The sequence below is a fragment of the Pristis pectinata genome, chromosome 27 (genome assembly GCF_009764475.1).
Source record: "Pristis pectinata isolate sPriPec2 chromosome 27, sPriPec2.1.pri, whole genome shotgun sequence".
Taxonomy (NCBI): domain Eukaryota; kingdom Metazoa; phylum Chordata; class Chondrichthyes; order Rhinopristiformes; family Pristidae; genus Pristis; species Pristis pectinata.
In genome coordinates, this window is record NC_067431.1 from 3,168,133 (window position 1) to 3,188,237 (window position 20,105).

The 20,105-nt window shown below is 43.6% G+C and overlaps 1 protein-coding gene across 5 annotated transcripts in view; it reads left to right on the forward strand.

The window, feature by feature from the left end:
• The first annotated feature begins 14,977 nt into the window (after positions 1 to 14,977).
• Positions 14,978 to 20,105, forward strand: part of fli1 (Fli-1 proto-oncogene, ETS transcription factor) — a 73,933-nt gene continuing 68,805 nt past the window's right edge. The window contains exons 1-2 of one of the 5 annotated variants that reach the window (XM_052039796.1): positions 14,978 to 15,122; positions 15,796 to 15,879. In XM_052039796.1, the coding sequence (XP_051895756.1) occupies positions 15,841 to 15,879 (39 nt within the window). In that variant the 5' untranslated portion in view covers positions 14,978 to 15,122; positions 15,796 to 15,840. Of the gene's footprint in view, positions 15,123 to 15,639; positions 15,880 to 19,019; positions 19,114 to 19,726; positions 19,844 to 19,911; positions 20,081 to 20,105 lie in introns of those variants that run through there. The other 4 variants (XM_052039795.1, XM_052039800.1, XM_052039797.1 and 1 more) reach the window with 4 other exon arrangements.

Genomic DNA, 20,105 nt, shown 5'->3' on the forward strand with positions numbered 1-20,105 from the left:
TGGCTGCCATTAGAAATTCATCTCCATCCCATGAATGACTATATTCAATAAGCCCATAACAAATGCAAAGTCAGTACAGACCGGTGTCAAGCAAGGATATGCCATCACTCCAACACTTTTCTCAATCTTTCCCGTTCTTTTGCAAGCTTTCGAATCTCACTATTTCCACTTTTCCTGATGACAGAGATGGAGGTCATTTCGGCCCATCGAGTTCATGCGCAGAGCAATCCCATTCCCCACTAACATCTTCTGTAATCCATTCTCCCACCAGATTCTCCTCTAACCTATCCAGGAGGGGCAATTTACAGTGACCTACCAACCAACATGTCTTTGGGACGTGGGAGGAAACTGCAGCACCCAGGGAAACCCATGTGGTCACAGGGAGATAAGCAAATTCCATACAGACAACAGCTGGGGGCAGGATCGAACCCAAGACTCTGGAGCTGTGAGCCAGCACCTTTACTAGCTGCACCACTCCACTGCCTAGGGAACAAAGGGGAAACTGTTCAAATGCTTGTGCCTACACTCCAGAACCATGGTCTGAGTTTGGTCTGTCTGACCAAACTCAGTGATCAAGTTGCAGAATGCAGACAAAGCTTGCATGAACTTATATTCAGAAATTGAGCTCCAAGTCATTATCAATGTCTTTGCTCAACTGTACCAGAGAATAGGCCTTACCAAAAGTCTGCAAAATAAAAGCTCCTTTCTCAAGATATTCCCACTACAAAACACAATAAAGGTCCACTCTCCACACCACTGAAACAAAGGTAGATAATGATGCTGAAATTCACCATAGTGTTCAATGAGTCAGCTTCATACCCAGCATAAAACTCATGGTCTATCAAGCACCAGTAAACCCTGCTTCCTGTATACTTCTGAGATATGGAATGTCTACAACAGGCATGTCAGAGCTTTGAAAAGACACCACCACCATTGTTTCCACAAAATCCCACTAATCTGCTGGAAGGATAAGCAACCAAGCATCAGTGTCCTTTCCCAGGCTAATATCTCCAACATAATAGTTTTACTATACTCATTTACATGCCCAACAACAGAGTCCTGAAACATGCACCCTACTCCAAAGACCATCTGAAAAGAGATTGTCAAAAGAAAGAGGAAACAATTCAAGGATATTTTAAATTTTAAATTTTTTAAAAATTTTATTTACAGCGTGGTAACAGGCCCTTCCGGCCCAACGAGTCCACGCTGCCCATTTTAAACCCAATTAACCTACCTGTACATCTTTGCAATGTGGGAGGAAACCGGAGCACCCGGAGGAAACCCACGCAGACACGGGAGAACGTACAAACTCCTTACAGACAGCAACGGGAATCAAACCCCGATCGCTGGCGCTGTAATAGTGTTGCGCTAACCGCTACCCTACCGTGCTGCCCCAAATTCTCAAATCCTCCTTGAAAAATTCTTTCTGAGTGGTTGGCTTTGTAGTTTGTGATCATTTAAGAATAAAGATGGAACATTTAGGATGACATGATAATTTCTCATGAGCATGTAAAACTCAGCAAGCATGACAGAAGGAAAGTACCACCAACCCACCACACAAAAACCTGCTTTACCTCTGTCAGAGTCTGTTGATTCTACATAGGTCTTTTCAGCCGCCTCAGAAATAGAGTGGGAGTAAGTCATCCTTGAGGCCAAGGGACAGCCAATAAGGAGAGCAACAGATTGGACTGGTCTCACCAATACATTTTGGACTTGGTTTTGCAGTGTTTGATTTTCCAACACTTCTTCGCTCCTGATGGGGATTGCTACACGTTCTTCCCTCCTGTTCGAAACTAGCCCATTTGTTATCTTTGGGATATTTGCAGTGTTTTTCACCAATGAAGACTGATACAATGTGTTAGGTTAAAATATCTGCTATTTATCAGCTACCCATTATTAAGTTCCAGTCTCACTCTCCAGGGGTCCTCTTCTTTTTTTAATGTATCCATAGAACCTTTTATTGTTTCTTTTCATATTACTTACAAGTTCACTTTATATTAATTTTCTTCCTCCATTATCAGCTTCTTAGACACCCGCCGCTGGATCCTGAAAAATTCCCAGTTCTCTGGTCTACCACCAGCTTTTGCCACTTCATACGCATTAGTTTTTAAATTAATGTTTTCCTTGATCTTTGTTAACCACAGATGGTTCATCTTTCTCATTAAGTCTCTCCTTCTGATTGGGATTAATTTCTCTTAGCATTAAGGAATAGCTGCTTAATCATCTGCCACTGCTCATTCACTGTCCTATACTGTAGCCTATGTTCACAGTTCACTCTCTCCATACCTTTGTAATTGCCCTAATTTAAGTTGAGGACACTGGTTTTAAACCCGAGGTGTTCACCCTACAAGACGTGATTTAAAAATGGACAAAATCTGTAGTGCCAGAATAAGTTTCTTTGGTGAAACAACATACCCAGTGATGGTCTCATCCTGCTTCGGATTCACTCTCCCAAACATAGAGTGTATCATTATTTCTCATCTTTTCGTTTCTGTACATCTTCAAATGAGGCAACTTTTGCCTTTATTCAGCAAAAAAAAAGAAATGCAGATGCTGAAACTGGAACTTCCTCAGGAGGCTAAAGAAATTTGGTTTGTCCCCTTTGACTCTCACCAACTTTTACTGATGCACCATAGAAAGCATCCTATCTGGATGTATCACGGCTTGGTACGGCAACTGCTCTGCCCAGGACCGCAAGAAACTGCAGAGAGTTGTGGACACAGCCCAGCGCATCACGGACACCAGCCTCCCCTCCTTGGACTCTGCCTTTACCTCTCACTGTCTTGGTGAAGCAGCCAGCATAATCAAAGACCCCACCCACCCGGGACAACTCTCCTCTTCCATCGGGTAGAAGATACAGGAGCCTGAGGGCACGTACCACCAGACAGCTTCTACCCCACTGTGATAAGACTATTGAATGGTTCCCTTATACAATGAGATGGACTATGGCCTCACGATCTACCTTGTTGTGACCTTGCACGTTATTGCATAGCACTTTCTCTGTAGCTGTGACACTTTGTACTGTTACTGTTTTTACCTGTACTACATCAATGCACTCTGTATTAACTCAATGTAACTGCACTGTGTAATGAATTGACCTGTACAATCGGTTTGTAAGACAAGCTTTTCACTGTACCTCAGTACAAGTGACAATAATAAACCAATACAAAATTAAAGTAGAAGATATTGGAGGCAGGTCTTGCAGCATCTATGGAAGAGAAATGGAGTTAATATTTCAGCTCAATGGCCTTTCTTTGGAGATTTCATATCATTGATCTGAAACACTTTTTGCCCTGCCCTACAGATTTGTCCGTGCACCATATGCTCCTGCCCGAGCTCCAGCAAGACCGCAGCTGTTTTGTGCTCTTGTTATCAAGTTCTCCTTCAACTTTAATTATAGTTTTAAGAAACATGTCCATTTATTCAGTACATGAGCTGAATTTTCTCGAGCAAAGTCACCCCTGTTGAGAGGACTGATACAGCCACAAGGCAGACACTTTGTCCAACTCCTAGCCAACCGTGGCACAGATAGACTTGGTGCATGCTACATCTGTTGTGGCCTGCCGTGTCATGCACTCTCATGGCTTCATATGGAGGCTTTGGACTGATGAAATTCCATATGAGTAGTTGGGCAGGAAAACACTGGAAAAGAAAGTTTTGATGCCAACTCAGCTGAAACATACCAAGTGGAAGCCTCAAAGAACTTCAACAATTCCACAGAAGATCTACCTGGGACATTATCCTTATCTCCACTTGTTAATGTCTTTTCAAAAGCATCAAGACACCGTGCACAGACATCAAAAGGGTGCAGTGGTTTATTTCCAAAGCAGAACACTCAGCCCATGTATATGCTCCCAGCACACACAGTGTCACTGTTACATCGGTGAAAGGTAGGCACACCCGTGACTCTTCAGTCCAACATATCACAGCATGTCCACACGCACAATACACAGTGCCCCACGGACGGATGCATCGCAAAGCAGATCTTACTGACATGACTGTGCCCCATGCTGAATATATTCCGATTGCATGGAGCAGAGAGCCAGGGTCCCCAGTCCTGTCTGCAGCGGGCAGCCTGGGAAGGGGTGGCAGAAGACAGAGTGGCCATCAGGTTGCTTCCAGACCAGGGAGCAGCTCCCCCTAAATCCTCGAGAACCGCTCACACCCCTCTCCCGGGCTCCTCGCCACTGCCCCGCCCCTCCTGCTCACTGCTCCTCCAATCAGGGCCTGGCCTTTTCCCGCTCCGCCGGCCATTGGCTCTGGGAGAGGGGGCCCAAGTGGGGTCACAGCAGATATAGGTGAGGGAGCCGCCCGCGGGCGTCTGCAGAGCTCCGGCTCCAGCTCCGGCTCCAAATGTTAAAGTTGCAACCTGGCATCCTAGAGGAGCAGCAAAAGAGAGAGGAAAAGGCATGGAGGGAAGGAGGAGGAGGGACGAGAGAGTGACCCTGAGATTCCTCTCCAAGACCAGTGGCCACCGTCCCCTGGATTGTTAAGTGGGATTCCCTGCTAGTGGGAAAGCAGCCAATGTAACCCCGGTCATTCCCTCTTCTCCCCCATTCCATAGGGCAGTAGATAGAAAAGCTTGAGTACACATACCACCGGGTTCAAAGACAGAGTCTATCCTACTGACATAAGACTCTGGAATGGAGCTCATACAATAAAGATGAACTCTTTATCTCCCAATCTACCTTGGTGTGTTCCTTGCACCTTATTGTCTGCCTGAACTGCACTTTCTGTGTAATGTAACACTATATTCTGCATTATGTTTCTGTTTTGCTTTTGTACTACCATGACGTACTTATGTAGGGAATGATCTGTCCGAATGGCATGCAAACCGAAGCTTTTCACTGTACCTTGGTATATTTCAATAATAAACCAATAACCAATTACCCTATGCTTCAGTGTCGGAGCAGTCCTGCTGTTAATGACGGGGAAGACCAGTGGTAGATGGAGATATGGCAGTGGAATCAGATGGCGATGAGGTTGTCCAAGTGCCAGGGTCCAGCCAGAAGCCCTTGGCGGACAATCCACCACTGAATGTGAGCAGTGCAGCTGCTGCATCTCCTTGTCCCTGCAGCAACATCACACCCTCTGAAAGCCTGTGACTTTCCATGGAAGAAGGAAATCAGGAAGGCATCAGCAAGGATTAACAATTCATGAAATAAAAAGCAGAAAGTGCTGGAAATACTTAGCAGGCCAGGTAGCATCTATGGAGAGAGAAGCAGAGTTAATGCTGTCAGTCAGAAAACCATTCTCATTTCCTCAACAATTCCTGTAACTCTCATAGAACATAGAACAGTACAACACAGTACGGGCCCTCTGGCCCACGATGTTGTGCTGACCTATATAAACCTTATCCCTATTCAATCTACTCCCCTCTTTACTTCACCTCCCATAACTCTCTATTTTTCTTTTGTCCATGTGCCAATCGAATAGTCTCTTACATGACCCTATCGTATTAGCCCCTAACTGAATCTCATAATGCACATGGGAAACTTGCACTGAAAAATGAACCACCCTGTGTTACCACATGATTATAACCCTAACCCATAAACCTGGCATTGCAACATTAAGCTAATTATTAATTGACAGCCATTTACATTGAATAGTTCATTTTCAGTGGGGCCCAATTGTGCTGACAGTACTCATCACATATCAGCAATGCTGCAGACTGACTGAACTGTTAATAGTTACTCCAGAGACACAAGAGATTCTGCAGATGCCGGAAGCTGGAGCAATGCACACAAAATGCTGGAGGAACTCAGCAGGTCAGGCAGCATCTGTGGAGGGAAATGAACAGTCGACATTTCAGGTCGAGACCTTTCATCAGGATTGATGAAGGGTCTCAACCTGAAACGTGGGCTGTTTATTTCCCTCCATAGATGCTGCCTGACCTGCTGAGTTCCTCCAGCATTTTGTGTGTGTTGCTGGTAATTACTCCAATCAGAGTTGGACAAAGGTCATTTAAAGAAACATTGCAAAAACCAAAATGGAGTCATTTTATTGAAATGGTAAATGTTACATGATTAAGCCACATTGCCATGGGTAGTAAGGGTACCTCTTTTACCCTGTAGTTGCAAATATTGTTCCCAACGTAGGGCATTTAGAGATAATGTTTTCATGGTGTTCATTGTTCAGAGTGTGCTGTGCTTGTAGTGATTCATCACACAGGCAGCCTACTGTATTAGTGGACCTGGAATGGATGAAGCCAAAGACTTTTTTTTAAATAAACCATTTTTCAGTATGTTTGTACCCCACGCAGTGAATTCCAACAATTTCCTCCTGGATTAAGTGCAGTGACCTTCTACAGGACTTCTCTCACCTGTTGAATGGGTTGATCTATCTGAGGCAATCTATCTGTGTGGGTGCAGAGGCTAAGAGGTACCTTGTTTACAAATTTCTAGACCACATGAAATACTATGTTGCAGTTATAAACTCAGGAAATATGATCCTTTCATTAGCGGGCTGGCCCTTTCACAAATTAATTTGCTTTCAAAGCCCTGCAGCCATTGGCTTTTCTTCTTGTGATCGTGGGATTGTCATGGTAGGGCTTTTGTAGCCCATAGTTTTGACAAAAGCAAATCTGGTGCACTTACAGCTTTTATAACTTTCCCTCCAAATACCTGCTCAATCAACACCCAAACCTGATTATCTTCTTACACAATATGAGACATATGCACCATATTCACCTAAGTATACAATCAGACATACAACTAAATATAGTCAAGCATCTATAACATGCACACACAATATGCACTCAAACATAACCGCTCTCAAATTCACCCCAACACATTAACATTCACAGAACACTCAAAATATACACACCTATACTTATACTAGCACCCTCTTTATAAATACTGAAACAGATCCCCCACCAGACAAGTCCCCCAAATCTACATGTGTATATCTAGAAGTACCAAGTTGCAACATGGCACAAGCCATCCGGACCCAACCAGTATCCTTGGGTGCCAAAGTTCCCTATTCACAAATGGTTCTGATCATATTTAGCTACTCTTTCCCCATATCCATTCTAACCCTTTCCTGCATCTATCAATCTAATTAGATACATTTGGCTTATGCATGTGACATCTATAGCACATTGATAGCCTGCATGGCTTAGTCAAGGGCAGATCCTCTCAGACCAATCTGACTGAATTTTTTGAAGAGAACAAAGTGTATTGATGAGGGCAGTGTTGTAGATGTGATTTACACAGACTTCAGTAAGGCCTTTGACAAGGTCCCACCTGGAATTCTGGTCCTTAAGGTTGAGACCCATGGGATCAGGGGAAAATTGGTAAATTGGCAACAGGAGACAGAGGCTGATGGTGGAGGGCTATTTTTGAGATTGGATGCCTGTGACTAGTGGCGTTCCACAGGGATTGGTCCTGGGACCCTTGTTGTTTGTAATATACATGAATGATTTGGATGTGGATGTAAGAGGCAGGATCAGTAAGTTTGCAGATGAAATGAAGATTGATGGAGTTATTGATAATGTGGAGGGTAGTCTTACAACGTTGATGTATTGGTGAAATAGGCTGAGAAATGGCAGATGGAGTTTAATCCTAATAAACATGAGGAAATGCATGTTAGGAATACTAATGAGGCTGGGACGTACACCGTGAAGGGTAGGGTCCTGGGGAGTATTGAAGAACAAAGGGACCCAGCATAAAAGTCCAAAGATCCTTGAAATTGGCAGTACATGTAGATAGCATGTTTGAGAAGACATCAGGGATACTGGCCTTCATTAGCCAAGGCATTGAATACAAGAGAAGGAGTATCGTGTGCAGTTCTGGTCACCATACTTTAGGAAAGATGTGGTCGGGTTGGAGAGGGTGCAGAGGGGATTCACCAGGTTGTTGCCTGGGGTGGAGCGTTTCAGTCATGAGGAGAGCTGGGTCTGTTTCCCCTGGAGTGGAGAGGGTTAAGAGTGGAGAGGGTTGAGGTATGTAAAATTATGAGGGGTGTTGATAGGGTAGATGGCAGGAAACTTTCCCCATTTTAGAGAACGTAAAAGATCTGTCGGGTGGGGGGGGGTGCGAGGGAGAAGGTAGAGTAGCTTTTCACCCAGAGAGTGGTGAGTGCCTGGAATACACTGCCTGAGGAAGTGGTGGGAACAGAGTTGCTGACAACATTTAAGAAGTGTCTAGACAAGCATTTGAATTGCCAAGGCAGAGAAGGCTGTGGGCCAAGTGCTGGAGGATGGAATTAACACAGATGATTGCCCACTGGTCGGCGAGAATGCAGTGAGCTAACCGGCCTGTTTTCATGCTAAGTGACTCTATGACTCTATATCATGTACTCAGATACACATGGGATGAGGACAGAGCTGGTCCTGTGGTGAGAGTGTGCTCCAATGCACGTCAGCATGAGCTTATGCTTTTGAACAGATTTGGAGAAACTGTAACAAATGTTGTGTTCAGTTCTGGTTGCCTCATTATAGGAAAGATGTGGAAGCTTTAGAGAGGGTGCAGAGGAGATTCACCAGTATGTTGCCTGGATTGGAGAGCATGTCTTATGAGGATAGGTTGAGCGAGCTAGGACTTTTCTCTTGGAGAGAAGGAGAATGAGAGGTGACCTGATAGAGGTGTACAAGATGATAAGAGGCATAGATCGATTGGACAGTCAGACACTTTTTCCCAGGGCAACAATGGCTAACACGAGGGGACATAATGTCGGGTAAGTTTTTTACACAGAGAGTGGTGGGTGTGTGGAACGCACTGCCTGCAGAGGTTGTGCAGGCAGATACATTAGGGACATTTAAGAGACTCTTAGATGCATGAGTAATAGAAAAATAGGGGGCTATGTGGGAAGGAAGGGTTAGATGGATCTTAGAGCAGGAAAAAATGTCAGCACAACATTGTGGGCTGAAGGGTCTTTACTGTGCTGTAATGTTCTATGTTCTATGTTCTATTGATACCAGTCGCCACCCAGAGAATGATTTCTTACTGGAAAGAACTGGACAGTCCTTTGGATCAGACCATGGCCAAAAGAGGAACTAAGGGAGACCTTTAATCTCTTCCCCTGAAGGCTTCCACCACTGAAACAGTCATAGGTTTCATATCCTCCCCCATGTGGATCTGTATGATTGTATCATTTCATTTTGACGATGAAGTATTTTGCAAACATCTGCTTAGATTGCAGAGGCTGAACCAATGTGCTTTGGTTCAGAAAATTACAATAGTATAAAGTGGGCAGGATTTCCTCTGATTTTCACTGTGACTCGAGGATTAGGGGCACACCCTTAGATATGCAGTTTTTTGTGAGGAGGACATACAGGTTCACGATCAAGCAATCACGTTAATTGCTCCCACTGGTGTGACAGCTGCTGTTGCTGTTGGTCCGTTGCATTGGAAACGTCGTTCTGCTGGCTCCTGAGTTCAGTCTGGCTTCTGTTTTGTATTTTTTTTTAAGAAGACTAACTCTGGGAAATGATAATTGCAAATTGAATCGAGGCTGCTCTTTTAATGATGTACCATTTTTAAAACTTCCTCTGACTGCTACAACAAATGCACATAGAGTGACTAGAGGTGTTTGTTCATTCAGCTACCTCCAGAGCACGCAGTGAGTTAAATTCTGCACAGTGTGAGGTTTTAGAAACAGACCAGTGCTGTACAAGGTGCTGTAACTATTCAGCAGGTCAGGCAGTATATTTGGATATAGGAAAGAGTTAACAGTATAGCAAAAATATCCAGTTTCCTTCTCTGTCAAATTAGTAAAAATCCTGTAAGGTTGTTGCAAGCCAGTGAAGGTGTGGTGTCAATTAGATGAGAGGGAGAGTTGAGGTGGACTAAGGCATTGTGGGGCAGTGGCTGCACAGCAGTTTTAAAGGCCTTCAGGCAGTTGGAGACAGGTTGACTAACATGTTTGTTTTTCAAGTTGAAATTAAGAGTCTCGAAACAAGGTTTCTAAAATGTACCCAATTTCATCTGGTTAAATGACATAGCTTAGTTTTTATACAAACCTGGCAAAAACCAGAACAACACGCTTGACTGTTAGATTTTTCCTTGAAGTGTTAAAGGTGTAGTATTTTCAAAAGTTTTTCAGTTATTTATTTTAATGATTTTTGCAAAAAAAAGACATGCTGGTCTCTTAGAGGAATGTGTTTTATGAGAGGGAGAGGGTGATGGGTGATGGTGATGGGCACGGTAGTGTAGCAGTTAGCGCGACGCTATTACAGCATCAGCGATTGGGGTTCGATTCCCGTTGCTGTCTGTAAGGAGTTTGTACTTTCTCCCGTCTCTGCGTGGGTTTCCTCCCACATTGCAAAGACGTACAGGTAGGTTAATTTGGGTTTAAAATGGGCGGCGCGGACTCGTTGGGCCGGAAGGGCCTGTTACCACGCAGTAAATAAAAATTTAGAAATTTAGAATTTAGAAATGTAACCCAGGACTTTTTCCTCAACATCAACCACACTGCTAATCTTTGAATCATCAACAAATCTCTGAATCATGGCCCCTACATTTAAATGAGCTATTAACTGAGATTACAAAGAGCAGGGAATCCCAACTGCACACAGCGCCACTAAGGATCTCATTGATCAGGTAACTTCTGTTCTTTTCCCCATTGAGTTAACTCCCTTGGATCCAATGGAGCTTTACCTTTGTGATCGATCTGCCTTGTTGGACTTTGTGGAACACCCCTGATATATATCCTCATCGCCTCTTATTGCACTTTCAAAAAATCCAGTCAAGGTAACCAGAAATGATTTTCTCATAGCAAATTCATGTTGATGTCATTGATTAAGCTGTGAATGTCTTAATACTGATAAATACTGTCCTTCAGAATGTCTTCCAATCATTTGCTCGTGAACTACGAAAGGCGGTTTGAGCTGTAATTACTCGATCTATCCCTTTCTTCTTCTTTTACACAACAGTACCACATTAACAGTTTTCTAGTCCTCTGACACCAGCCCTATAGGCAAAGAGCTTTGAAAATGATTGCTGGAGCATGCACCCTTGCTTCTTTTAAAGGCCTGAGCAAGTTAATCAGGTCCGACGATTTATCCACTTTTAAAGAGCTACATCCTTAATATTCTCTCTCTTTCAATATTTATCATGTGCACTACTTCGCATTCTTCCTCCTGAAAATTAATATCTGTGTCATCCCTTTGATGAAAACAGATGCCAAGTAATCTTTTAGAACCACACACTTATCTTCTGACTCCATACACAGACTGTTGGTTTGGCTTCTAATATGTTCTACTCTTTCATTTATGATCACCTTTTACAATGTTTTAAAAGTAGGATTTTCCAGCATTTTACCTGTCCATATTTTTCATTAACCTTCTTTGCCTTCTGAATTACATTTTTCATTTCATCCAGAACTTTCTACACACTTTCTGTAGGGTTGAACTCTTTGTTCAACCCATTTGTCATAAGGTTCCTTTGTATTTTCCTGAGGACCACAAGGATCTAGATTTTGGAATTCTCTCATTTCTTTTATTGGGAATGTATTTGGTCTGACTCTTGTCTGTCTTCTCTTTGAACATCTCCCACTAACCTGAGAGTGAGTAGTTGTTTCCAGTCTGCCTCTGCTAAATCATGTCTCAGTTCAGCATAATTAGATTTACCTCAATTTAAAGCTTCTATTCCTGATCTCCTGTCGTCCTTTTCTATTACAATGCTAAATCCACCTGAGTTATGATCACTGCTTCCATAATATTTTCCCATTGCCATCTTTCTATTTGCTGTTTTATTCCCTAATATTGAATGATATTACAATATTATTCCCTAATGTTGAATGATACACCCCCACCCCCTGCAGTGTTGGGTTTGCTGCATTCAAATTTAACAAGTACTCTTGAATAATTTTCAAGAAATCTTCCCTATCTGTATTATTTCCCTGCTGCCTCACTTCAGGTTAAGGTTGATGAGATTGCATATTTTTGTTCCCTTGTTATTATTGCACATCATCAATGCCTGGTCTATATATTTGCTCTCCTGTCTCCGTCTCCTGTTTGGGAGACACTCTCAGGAATGCCATTGGCTCACTGACCCCTTTGAGTTCTTCAGTTCAACGCCTATAGCCTCATTTGTTGATCTTTTTAACATTTCATCCCCCCAACCACCACCCCCCAACCATCACCATATCTGTAATTATTTCCTTAACCAGTATTGCTACACCTCTTCCATTTCTATCCCCACACCTACCTCTCACATTAGAAAACTAGGAATATTGAGTTTGCCATTCCTGCCCATCTTTGTCATGTTTCAGTAATGGCTACCATATTTTAATCCTATATGTCTATCAGTTCCCTTGGATTTAAGATAAGATTAAGGTTTCTTTATTAGTCACATGTACATCGAAACACACAGTGAAATGCATTTTTTGTGTAGAGTGTTTTGGGGGCAGCCCACAAGTATTGCCACACTTCTGGCACCGACATAGCATGCCCACAACTTCCTAACCCGTACGTCTTAGATTTCCTTTATTACAAACAATTAAGAACTGTCATACTTGGTTGTTTCTTGTTTTCCAGTCTTTGTTGTCGCTGCGTTCCGAACTCATTTACTAAACCTTACATATCCCATCTGTGCCAGAGCCAATCCCAGTGCTCCAAGAATCTGAAGTCCTTCCTCCAGCATTATCCCTTCAGTTACCTATTCATTTGTAACAGCCTCTTATTTCCGTAGTCTCTGATGAATGGTACAGTAGTTATCTAATGATTACTATCTCTGAAGTTCTGCTTTTACATTTCATCCCTCGCACCCTGCAGGTGCTTCACCCTTCTCCCTGCCTACAGTATTGGTACTGAGGTGGATGTTGATTTCTTGCTGTTCATCACCCACCCCATTACCCCTCAAAACCCTGCACCATTTCAGAATATTCTGCAGCTCAACCCCCAGCCCCCACCCCAATTTGAATCCTATATCACTGTGTGTCTTCCTGACCTTTCTACTTCCACTCCAAACAACTGAGCCATCCAGGGCACCATGGATTTGGCTTTAGCTGCAGATTCTTGAGGAAGGTGGACTGTTGAAATGTCTACATGCAATCACATGCCAGATACAATTTAACATCGATGTGAAACAGTGCACTCTGGGAAAACATGGCCAGGCAGTGTCATCTAAATGATGTCATTTGGACCAGGATACAAGAGCAGAGGGGTCCATCGGTACATATTCACAAATACTTGAACCAGCCAAGGTAAGTTGTCAGAACATTTTCAAAAATTTACAGGATACTAAGCTTTGTAGATTGGGACATTGAATTAAAAAAGTCATGGTGAACCATTATAAACTGGAGAATTGTATATAATTCTGGCCCTACACTTTGGGAAGGATACCAAGACTTTTGAGATAAAGCCAAGGTTTTTCAGGATGACGGCAAGAATGAGGACTCGAGATATGTGGACAAATCAAAGGTGATTTAGTGAAAGAGATAATAGAGATATCCAAAACCATACTGTTTTGATAACGAAAGAAACTCCTTCGTCCGGCAAGTGGTTTGAAAGTCAAAAGTTTTCGCTCTAAGCTAATTCACAAAATATCTGGAATGGATGGGAAGTAAGATTTCACACTGAGGGTCGCTAAGATCAAAAATCCACTCTGTGAACTGGACGTGCGTTTGAAGAAAACTCAATTGCCAGGAAAAAATAGCTGGGCTGTGGGACTGAGTTAGACGGCCCCTTAAAAGAGCTAGCACAGGCACATCAGGCCGAATGGCGTCCTTCTGCTGTCTGCAGTTGCTTTCAAGATAGGTGTACAATTTTGTGAACTCCCTCTGTCCTCAAACATCTGTAAAATGTTTCTTGTTACTACATGTTACTTGTCTTGTTTATGAGAGATGCAGTGTGCTTTACGTTGTGTCTGAGACATCAAGGCCCAGATACTGTAGCTGAAACAAAACCACTGCCACAGCGATCCTTAACTGAATTCAAAAGAGTTTACAGTTTAGTGTTAATAAATTACTGCCAACGAGAGTGTGAAGATGATGCAGAATGACTCTCATTCGTTGAGTGATATCAAGTCTGGTTGCAAACGTGGTATCACGCGTTAAAAAAAAATCCTTTATTTTCTTTATCGAATGTCAGATTTAAAAATTGTCCAGACCTGGTGTTGCTTATTTTCGTTGCGTCCAGAGTTCTGCTTTGCGCCAGGCCCCATTCATTCATCTACCCCTAAGCTTGCGCGGAGAGGTGTGCGTCTAAAAGTGCGGGCGCTGTTGCTTGAACGAATCGAAACGTCAGCAACAATCTAAAGGTAAAAATGATTCTAACGTATAATTCGTTAACGCGATGTGATTTACGAATGAGTAAGCTGGACGTTCCCTCTCAACAATAATTTGAATTTCCTTGCAAAGCCATGAACTGGTTAACTGGTTGGAATTTAAATACCTTCCTCAGTTCCGTTAGAGTGTAATTGCACGATCGACCTGAACACAGACAAAGCGACCCGTCTGGCCCCTTTCACCCCGACTCTTTATATGTTACTCTTCAGAGAAAAATGTTTCAATATGTTTGGGTCTGGATCATCCTGGGGGAGGGGAGTAGCGGGATTTAAGGAGCAATTAGCAAAGAGGACACATGTTCCCTAAATGACTGTTTACAAAATAACCCAGTGTTTTATTTTATTTGTTTTGATGCTAGAATTGGGGTTGGAATCTTGTAAAAAGTTACTTGGAATTTTTATATATAAAGAAAGTTGGAGTTTGAATTAGGTTACGGATGGGTCTGGAGCTCCACTCAGCGTCGCGACTTGGTCTAACTTCTTTGAAAGCGCAGAAAAGTCAGCTCGCTGAGTTTCTTGTGAGGGAGTTCGGTGGGTGAGTTGTGGCGGTAGTTATTCCAGTTATCCGCGGGGCGGCCCCACAACTCACCCGGCAGAGTGGTATTTCACTTTCACAGTAATTCATTAGAATTGATAGAAGAAATTAGTAAACAAAGTTAAGATATATATATAAAAAAGGTATCACCATTACGCACCGGTCATAATAATTCCCTGAGGTTTTCTAAACTGGGGCTGTCTGGTATTTTGAGGCACGCGGGCTCCACCACAGTATGGGCTTTCTTGTTAAGACTAACACATTCAGTATTGGGCTAGCAATGGACGGCTAATCCGCCCGTCTCCTGGGCACGGTACCGGAGTCACAAAGCGCTGCAGGTCTCTTAACCAACTTGAAAGGTGAGTGCGACTTTTTAACCACTAAAATAACCAAAATGTGACAATATAAAAGGAACGGCAGCAAAGGACCCCGAGTGAAGGGGCCGCTGAAAGAGTGTAAGAATGAATAAAATATTAATTGATCTGATTCCCCGGCTTAACGGAACGCAACAACTCGATCGAAGGGAAGCCGGGAAACAGGGGAGCTCACAGAGGACGTGAATATAAAAAGTGCAAAAAGAAAGGGAAAGGATAAGAGGCAAGAAAGGAAAGAGCAGCCAAGAGGCCTGGAGGAAATTAGTGAAAACATGGCAGAGAGATGAATAGTTAACTCTGCTGCGGATAAACCAGGAATGGAGGAAACCTGAGAAAAAGAGATAGACATAGTGACTGGAAAACAGAAAAACAGACACAGGCAGTGAATAGATACGGAGAGATAGGTAGTCGGATAGACAGTTGAAGGAACAGCGCTGGACAGTTCAGGAGCAGCATCATTTGCGGGAGTGCTTGCGTGTCTGCTGCGGATTAGGAGAAAGTAATTTTCCATCTGAATGAGTTTGGGTGCATTTTATGCCCGCGGTGTGCGGTTGGACACTTCCAAGTCTCCGACAGGAAATGTAGAGAGATCTGGGTGTAAGGGGCACTGGCTAAACCCGACTTCTGTGCACACTCTCAAATGTGGGACTTCTTTCAGGACGTGGAAGCAAACGGAACGCGACTCGGGGCAGATTGGAGGAACATGTTTCAGACTGTCCCAGACACCTCGTCTTACGTAAAGGTAAGATTGAGGCAGTAGCAAGCAACCAGACCCGTGCAGTGACCTGATGTTAAACTCATGGAACATGTCCGAGGAAAAAAAGCCTTTCTTGATAGGAAGAACAGAAGAGAATTTGATGCATGCTGGAAAACCAATATTGAATTAGTCCTTGTTTAACCAGCATTTAATGTCCCCGCTGTACATTCATTCCAAATTCTAATTTGTTCAACTTTGGGTTTCCAGTTAAGCTATGTACACCCAAGTGGACTCCAATTCAGACTGACACTAGGGAATAAGCCCTGGGCTGCCGTTTAGTTGAAAGGGAATGAAAGTCGTTCCTTGCCGTCTTCAAACCCTGTGCAGCTTGTCCTAACCTCGGAGACATTACCTGCTGGTCTGTCGCTCCTTCGTTTCCAACTATCACTCTGGCTCGTGTGTCAATTCTAAAAGGCTACACAGTGAAAATATTTCCCCAGCAAACTGGGGGGGGCTCCTGCCGCTACTGGTCAACCACTCGGCATTTTTAAAAGTTTAATGCAAATCTCAAACTCGAGTGACACCACCTCCCCCCCCCCCCCCCCCCCCCCGCCCAGACACCACCCAAACTTCAACCTCAGCGGCGAACACGAATTCCAAACAAAAAGTCATCCATCACAATTGTTCTTTTACCTGTAGAAACTCGGAGTTATTTATTGCAGGCCTAGTCGCAGCGTGAATGAAACAAAGTCAATCTAACCAACTAATATCCACCACAGGCGAGTTTTAAGTTTCGCATTCATGTCCAGATTGCACCCAATGTGAGTGTTCAGTGATGCTAGAACTGCTTTTGAAATGGCGGGTTACATCTGATGGGAACTGGGATAAAGATACAGCCGTGACTTGTCAACTGAGGATTCAGTTTTTCTAGGCATAAGACCAAAGGTTCGGCTACTTGTTTGTGGAATGCTGCTGCCCAACTCCAAGCTGAAATGTTCTTTGCTCCCCACTTACCCCCTTTTATGCAGAGAATTTCCCTCTGAGGCCCAAGCCCTCTAAATGCATTGAAATCCCATCAGACGAATTGAAAGACTCCCTCAGACAGAAGTACCCATTTCACAACAAAACGGTTAAATGCATCATTAAAAGTAAAAAAATAGAAAGCACATTTGTAGCAGCCAAGTTTGATCCGTTACATAGATACAATCCGTTCACTAAGAATGTGCGTGCATCTATGCAATATAAAGATTAAAAAACTTACGTTTTTAATTAAATCTAAGGCAAAGTAAGTATTCCGTGCATTTTGCAATCGCTGCGTGTTTCTAACCGTTCTGTCGTGTTTTTACAAAGTGAAAATCAGTCATTTGCAGGTGCGTAACGGTCTGGATCCATTTATTTCAGACACTGTAGGCACTAACACTTAATCAAAGGGGAAGCAATATCACAGCGCTTGAAATGCGCCTCAAAGAGCACCTTCAGAAAACATTTATGCTTCTAATATTCTACGGCGGTATGCGGACCTCGAGTTTGTACCTAACGCCCTTGAAATAGCACATTTTTTTCATCCAGTCATAACGTTTGTGTTATGATACAAAGGCTGTTTTTCAGACAGTCTCCAACCAAGGGGGAGAGGTCTGCGAAAGTGGAACAATTCTCAGTCTGTTCCATGCTTTTACTCCGAGCCAGAGTTCAACCAAAGCTCACTGAGAGAGAGAGAGAGAGAGAGAGAGAGAGAGGGGGGGGGGAACTCAGTATTCGGGAGAAACCCCCTCCATGGGGCTCACATGGGCCAATAATCGGTCCTTTCATTACAATGCTCCGAACTGCGAGACCTTGATCTAATTACAACTCGGACATTTATTACTTTCTAAAGATAACTATGCATTAATTTTTTAAGCACGCCGAGACAAAACCCTAAAGCAGGAAAGCAAGAAATACTTTGCAGTTATATTATGTTTCATTCAAGCGCATCCAGGCTCTGGTTGCAGACTTGTTTTCCTAAGGTCAGCGGAGACTAGGAGTTCTCCAATAAAAATAAATCTCAAATTAATTATGGCCCCGAGCAACGGCCCAGACAGCTCGCTTGTGTATTTGGAGTAGCAGATTTCTTTCTCCCTTTCACCATTTTCTTACGTCTCTTGTAGTTGTGGGAACTTGTCCTCATTCTTAAAAATTAGGGAAGAGTTAATCGGGTTCCTTGTGTTTGCATTTCTGAATTACCCCTTGTCCCATCAAAATTACACATTTTGTCAACAGAGAGGGCTCATAAATTGCGCGTTGTGATACTCTTCTGGTTACAAAATTTTAACACATGCATTACGCAACTCAGTCCCTTCTCCAGGCATCTTGAAACGTCAGGTCAGAAGGGATCTGGATTTGTTTGCCCCATTCCAAATTGTAAACAAATCCTGGTGACGATTTGCCCCGCTCGGTTTCCTTATTGATACCAGAGATTGAGGAACCCCCGGCTCTCTGGCAGGGCCCGAGTGGACCAGGACTCCGCGTTCACGTCTCCTGAAGTACGCGCGCGCAAAAAAAAACCCATTTCTGTCGAGCAGCTCCAGCAGGGTGGCGGTGCGTGTGTGCTGATGAGGCGGGGGGAATGGTGATGGATGAAGCCCTGTGCGAGGCATGTAGGTGGTGGGGGGTGCGGTCAGGTTGGGACCATCCCCACAGTGACAACAAGGACGGTTCTCTGGAGGAAGTTTGGTCTCGGAAACGGCTGCTGTGGTGTTAGCTGGAGACAAAGTCACTGATGTATGAATTCTGAATAGCAAACCCTCGCGTGTAAAGACGAGTAATAAAACATAGTTACAATCATATTATTCTCAGACACACAAAGAATTCAAATGCACGGGTACCCACCCGAATTTAATGCTCTTTCACATTACACTGAGGGTTTAGTTGGGGTTTAGATACGGAACCAAGGTCCAATGACTGCGTGAAGAACGCCTTCGGTGTAACTATAGGACCGAAACTTTGCAATTATTACTGGATCGAACATTCACCTCATCAGTGAGCGCACCGCGACTCCCCGGCGGTCTCCTCACGCTCGGAACTGCAGCTGCACTGAAATGCTGGCTGGATTGATGAGGATAATTTCAGAGGGGGGAGGGTACTGTAGGTTTTAACTCGCCAATTTAGTGAAGAGAGAGAGAGGAAAAAAATCGAATAAGGAGACTGGAGACTTGTGGACGCGTTCAAATAACAGGAGCACAAGGTCTAGACATAACGGGAGATTTCACATAAATATATCTAAATACATAAAAGTTTCTCCAGGTAAATTCTTCATTCTAAATTATACTGTTTCAGTAAATGCTCAGAAAGGAATACTTCATAAAACAAATATTGCTGGTGTAACAGATGTCTGCCGCGTTTGGTGAAAAAGTGACGGATCGACTCTTGTATAAGTTTTCGGTACTTTGACAACTTTTTGCCGCTCGTGTTTGTGTTGAGACTGGGCCCCTCGAGGTTGTTACTTTTTAATGTGGAAATTCCCGACTGTTCATCAGAAACAACAGGAAATGTGGTGCAAAAAAAATACTCTAGTGATGTGAGTTATGCCATAAAAAAACGTTGATAGTTTATTTTATTTTAAAGTTAAAATATAGTAACTCTGCAGCGTTTGGGTTAAGAGGATGCTTGTGTGAATACGAGGTATACGTTGGTGGAGCAGGGGTTGAACCCGTTTAGGTTGCGGGGCGCTTCCCGACAGGAAAGCGCATTTGAACCACGGAAAATGAGAAATCGCTATTGTTTCTCTTTCCTTATCTTGACGGCCAAAATATCCTGCTTTAAAAACATGTGTAATGAGCCCCCATCATTGGTTCAGCGGCTTCCTCTCAAGCGGCTGACTTCACTTCCCAAAATTGCCAATCTTTCATCCGGTTACCTCGCCTGTCCGACAAGAATTGCGGTTGTAATTACCTCCTGACTGTGTCATGTTTGGGATATTGTTCCGATTTGGGGAAAAGGGAAGAAATCGGGTGAAATGGACGGCACGATTACGGTAAGGGTCGACGGGAGGGGTGGGGAGTGCTTCAGAGACTGCCCGTCATGTACATCTCATTGCCACCCTTTCATTGGGACTTGAGTAACTTTCCAGCCCAAAGCGGTAATCCGATTTCCTCATTTTTCCACGTCCTGCTAAATTTCCTTTTCCTTTCAAGCCTTGATGCCGGAGTGGGAGACTCCGTTTCAGTCAGTGGGGCGCCTGTGATAAAGAGGCGATGTTGAGGGAGTCCCGGTGAGTGTCAGCCTGTCCGCACCGA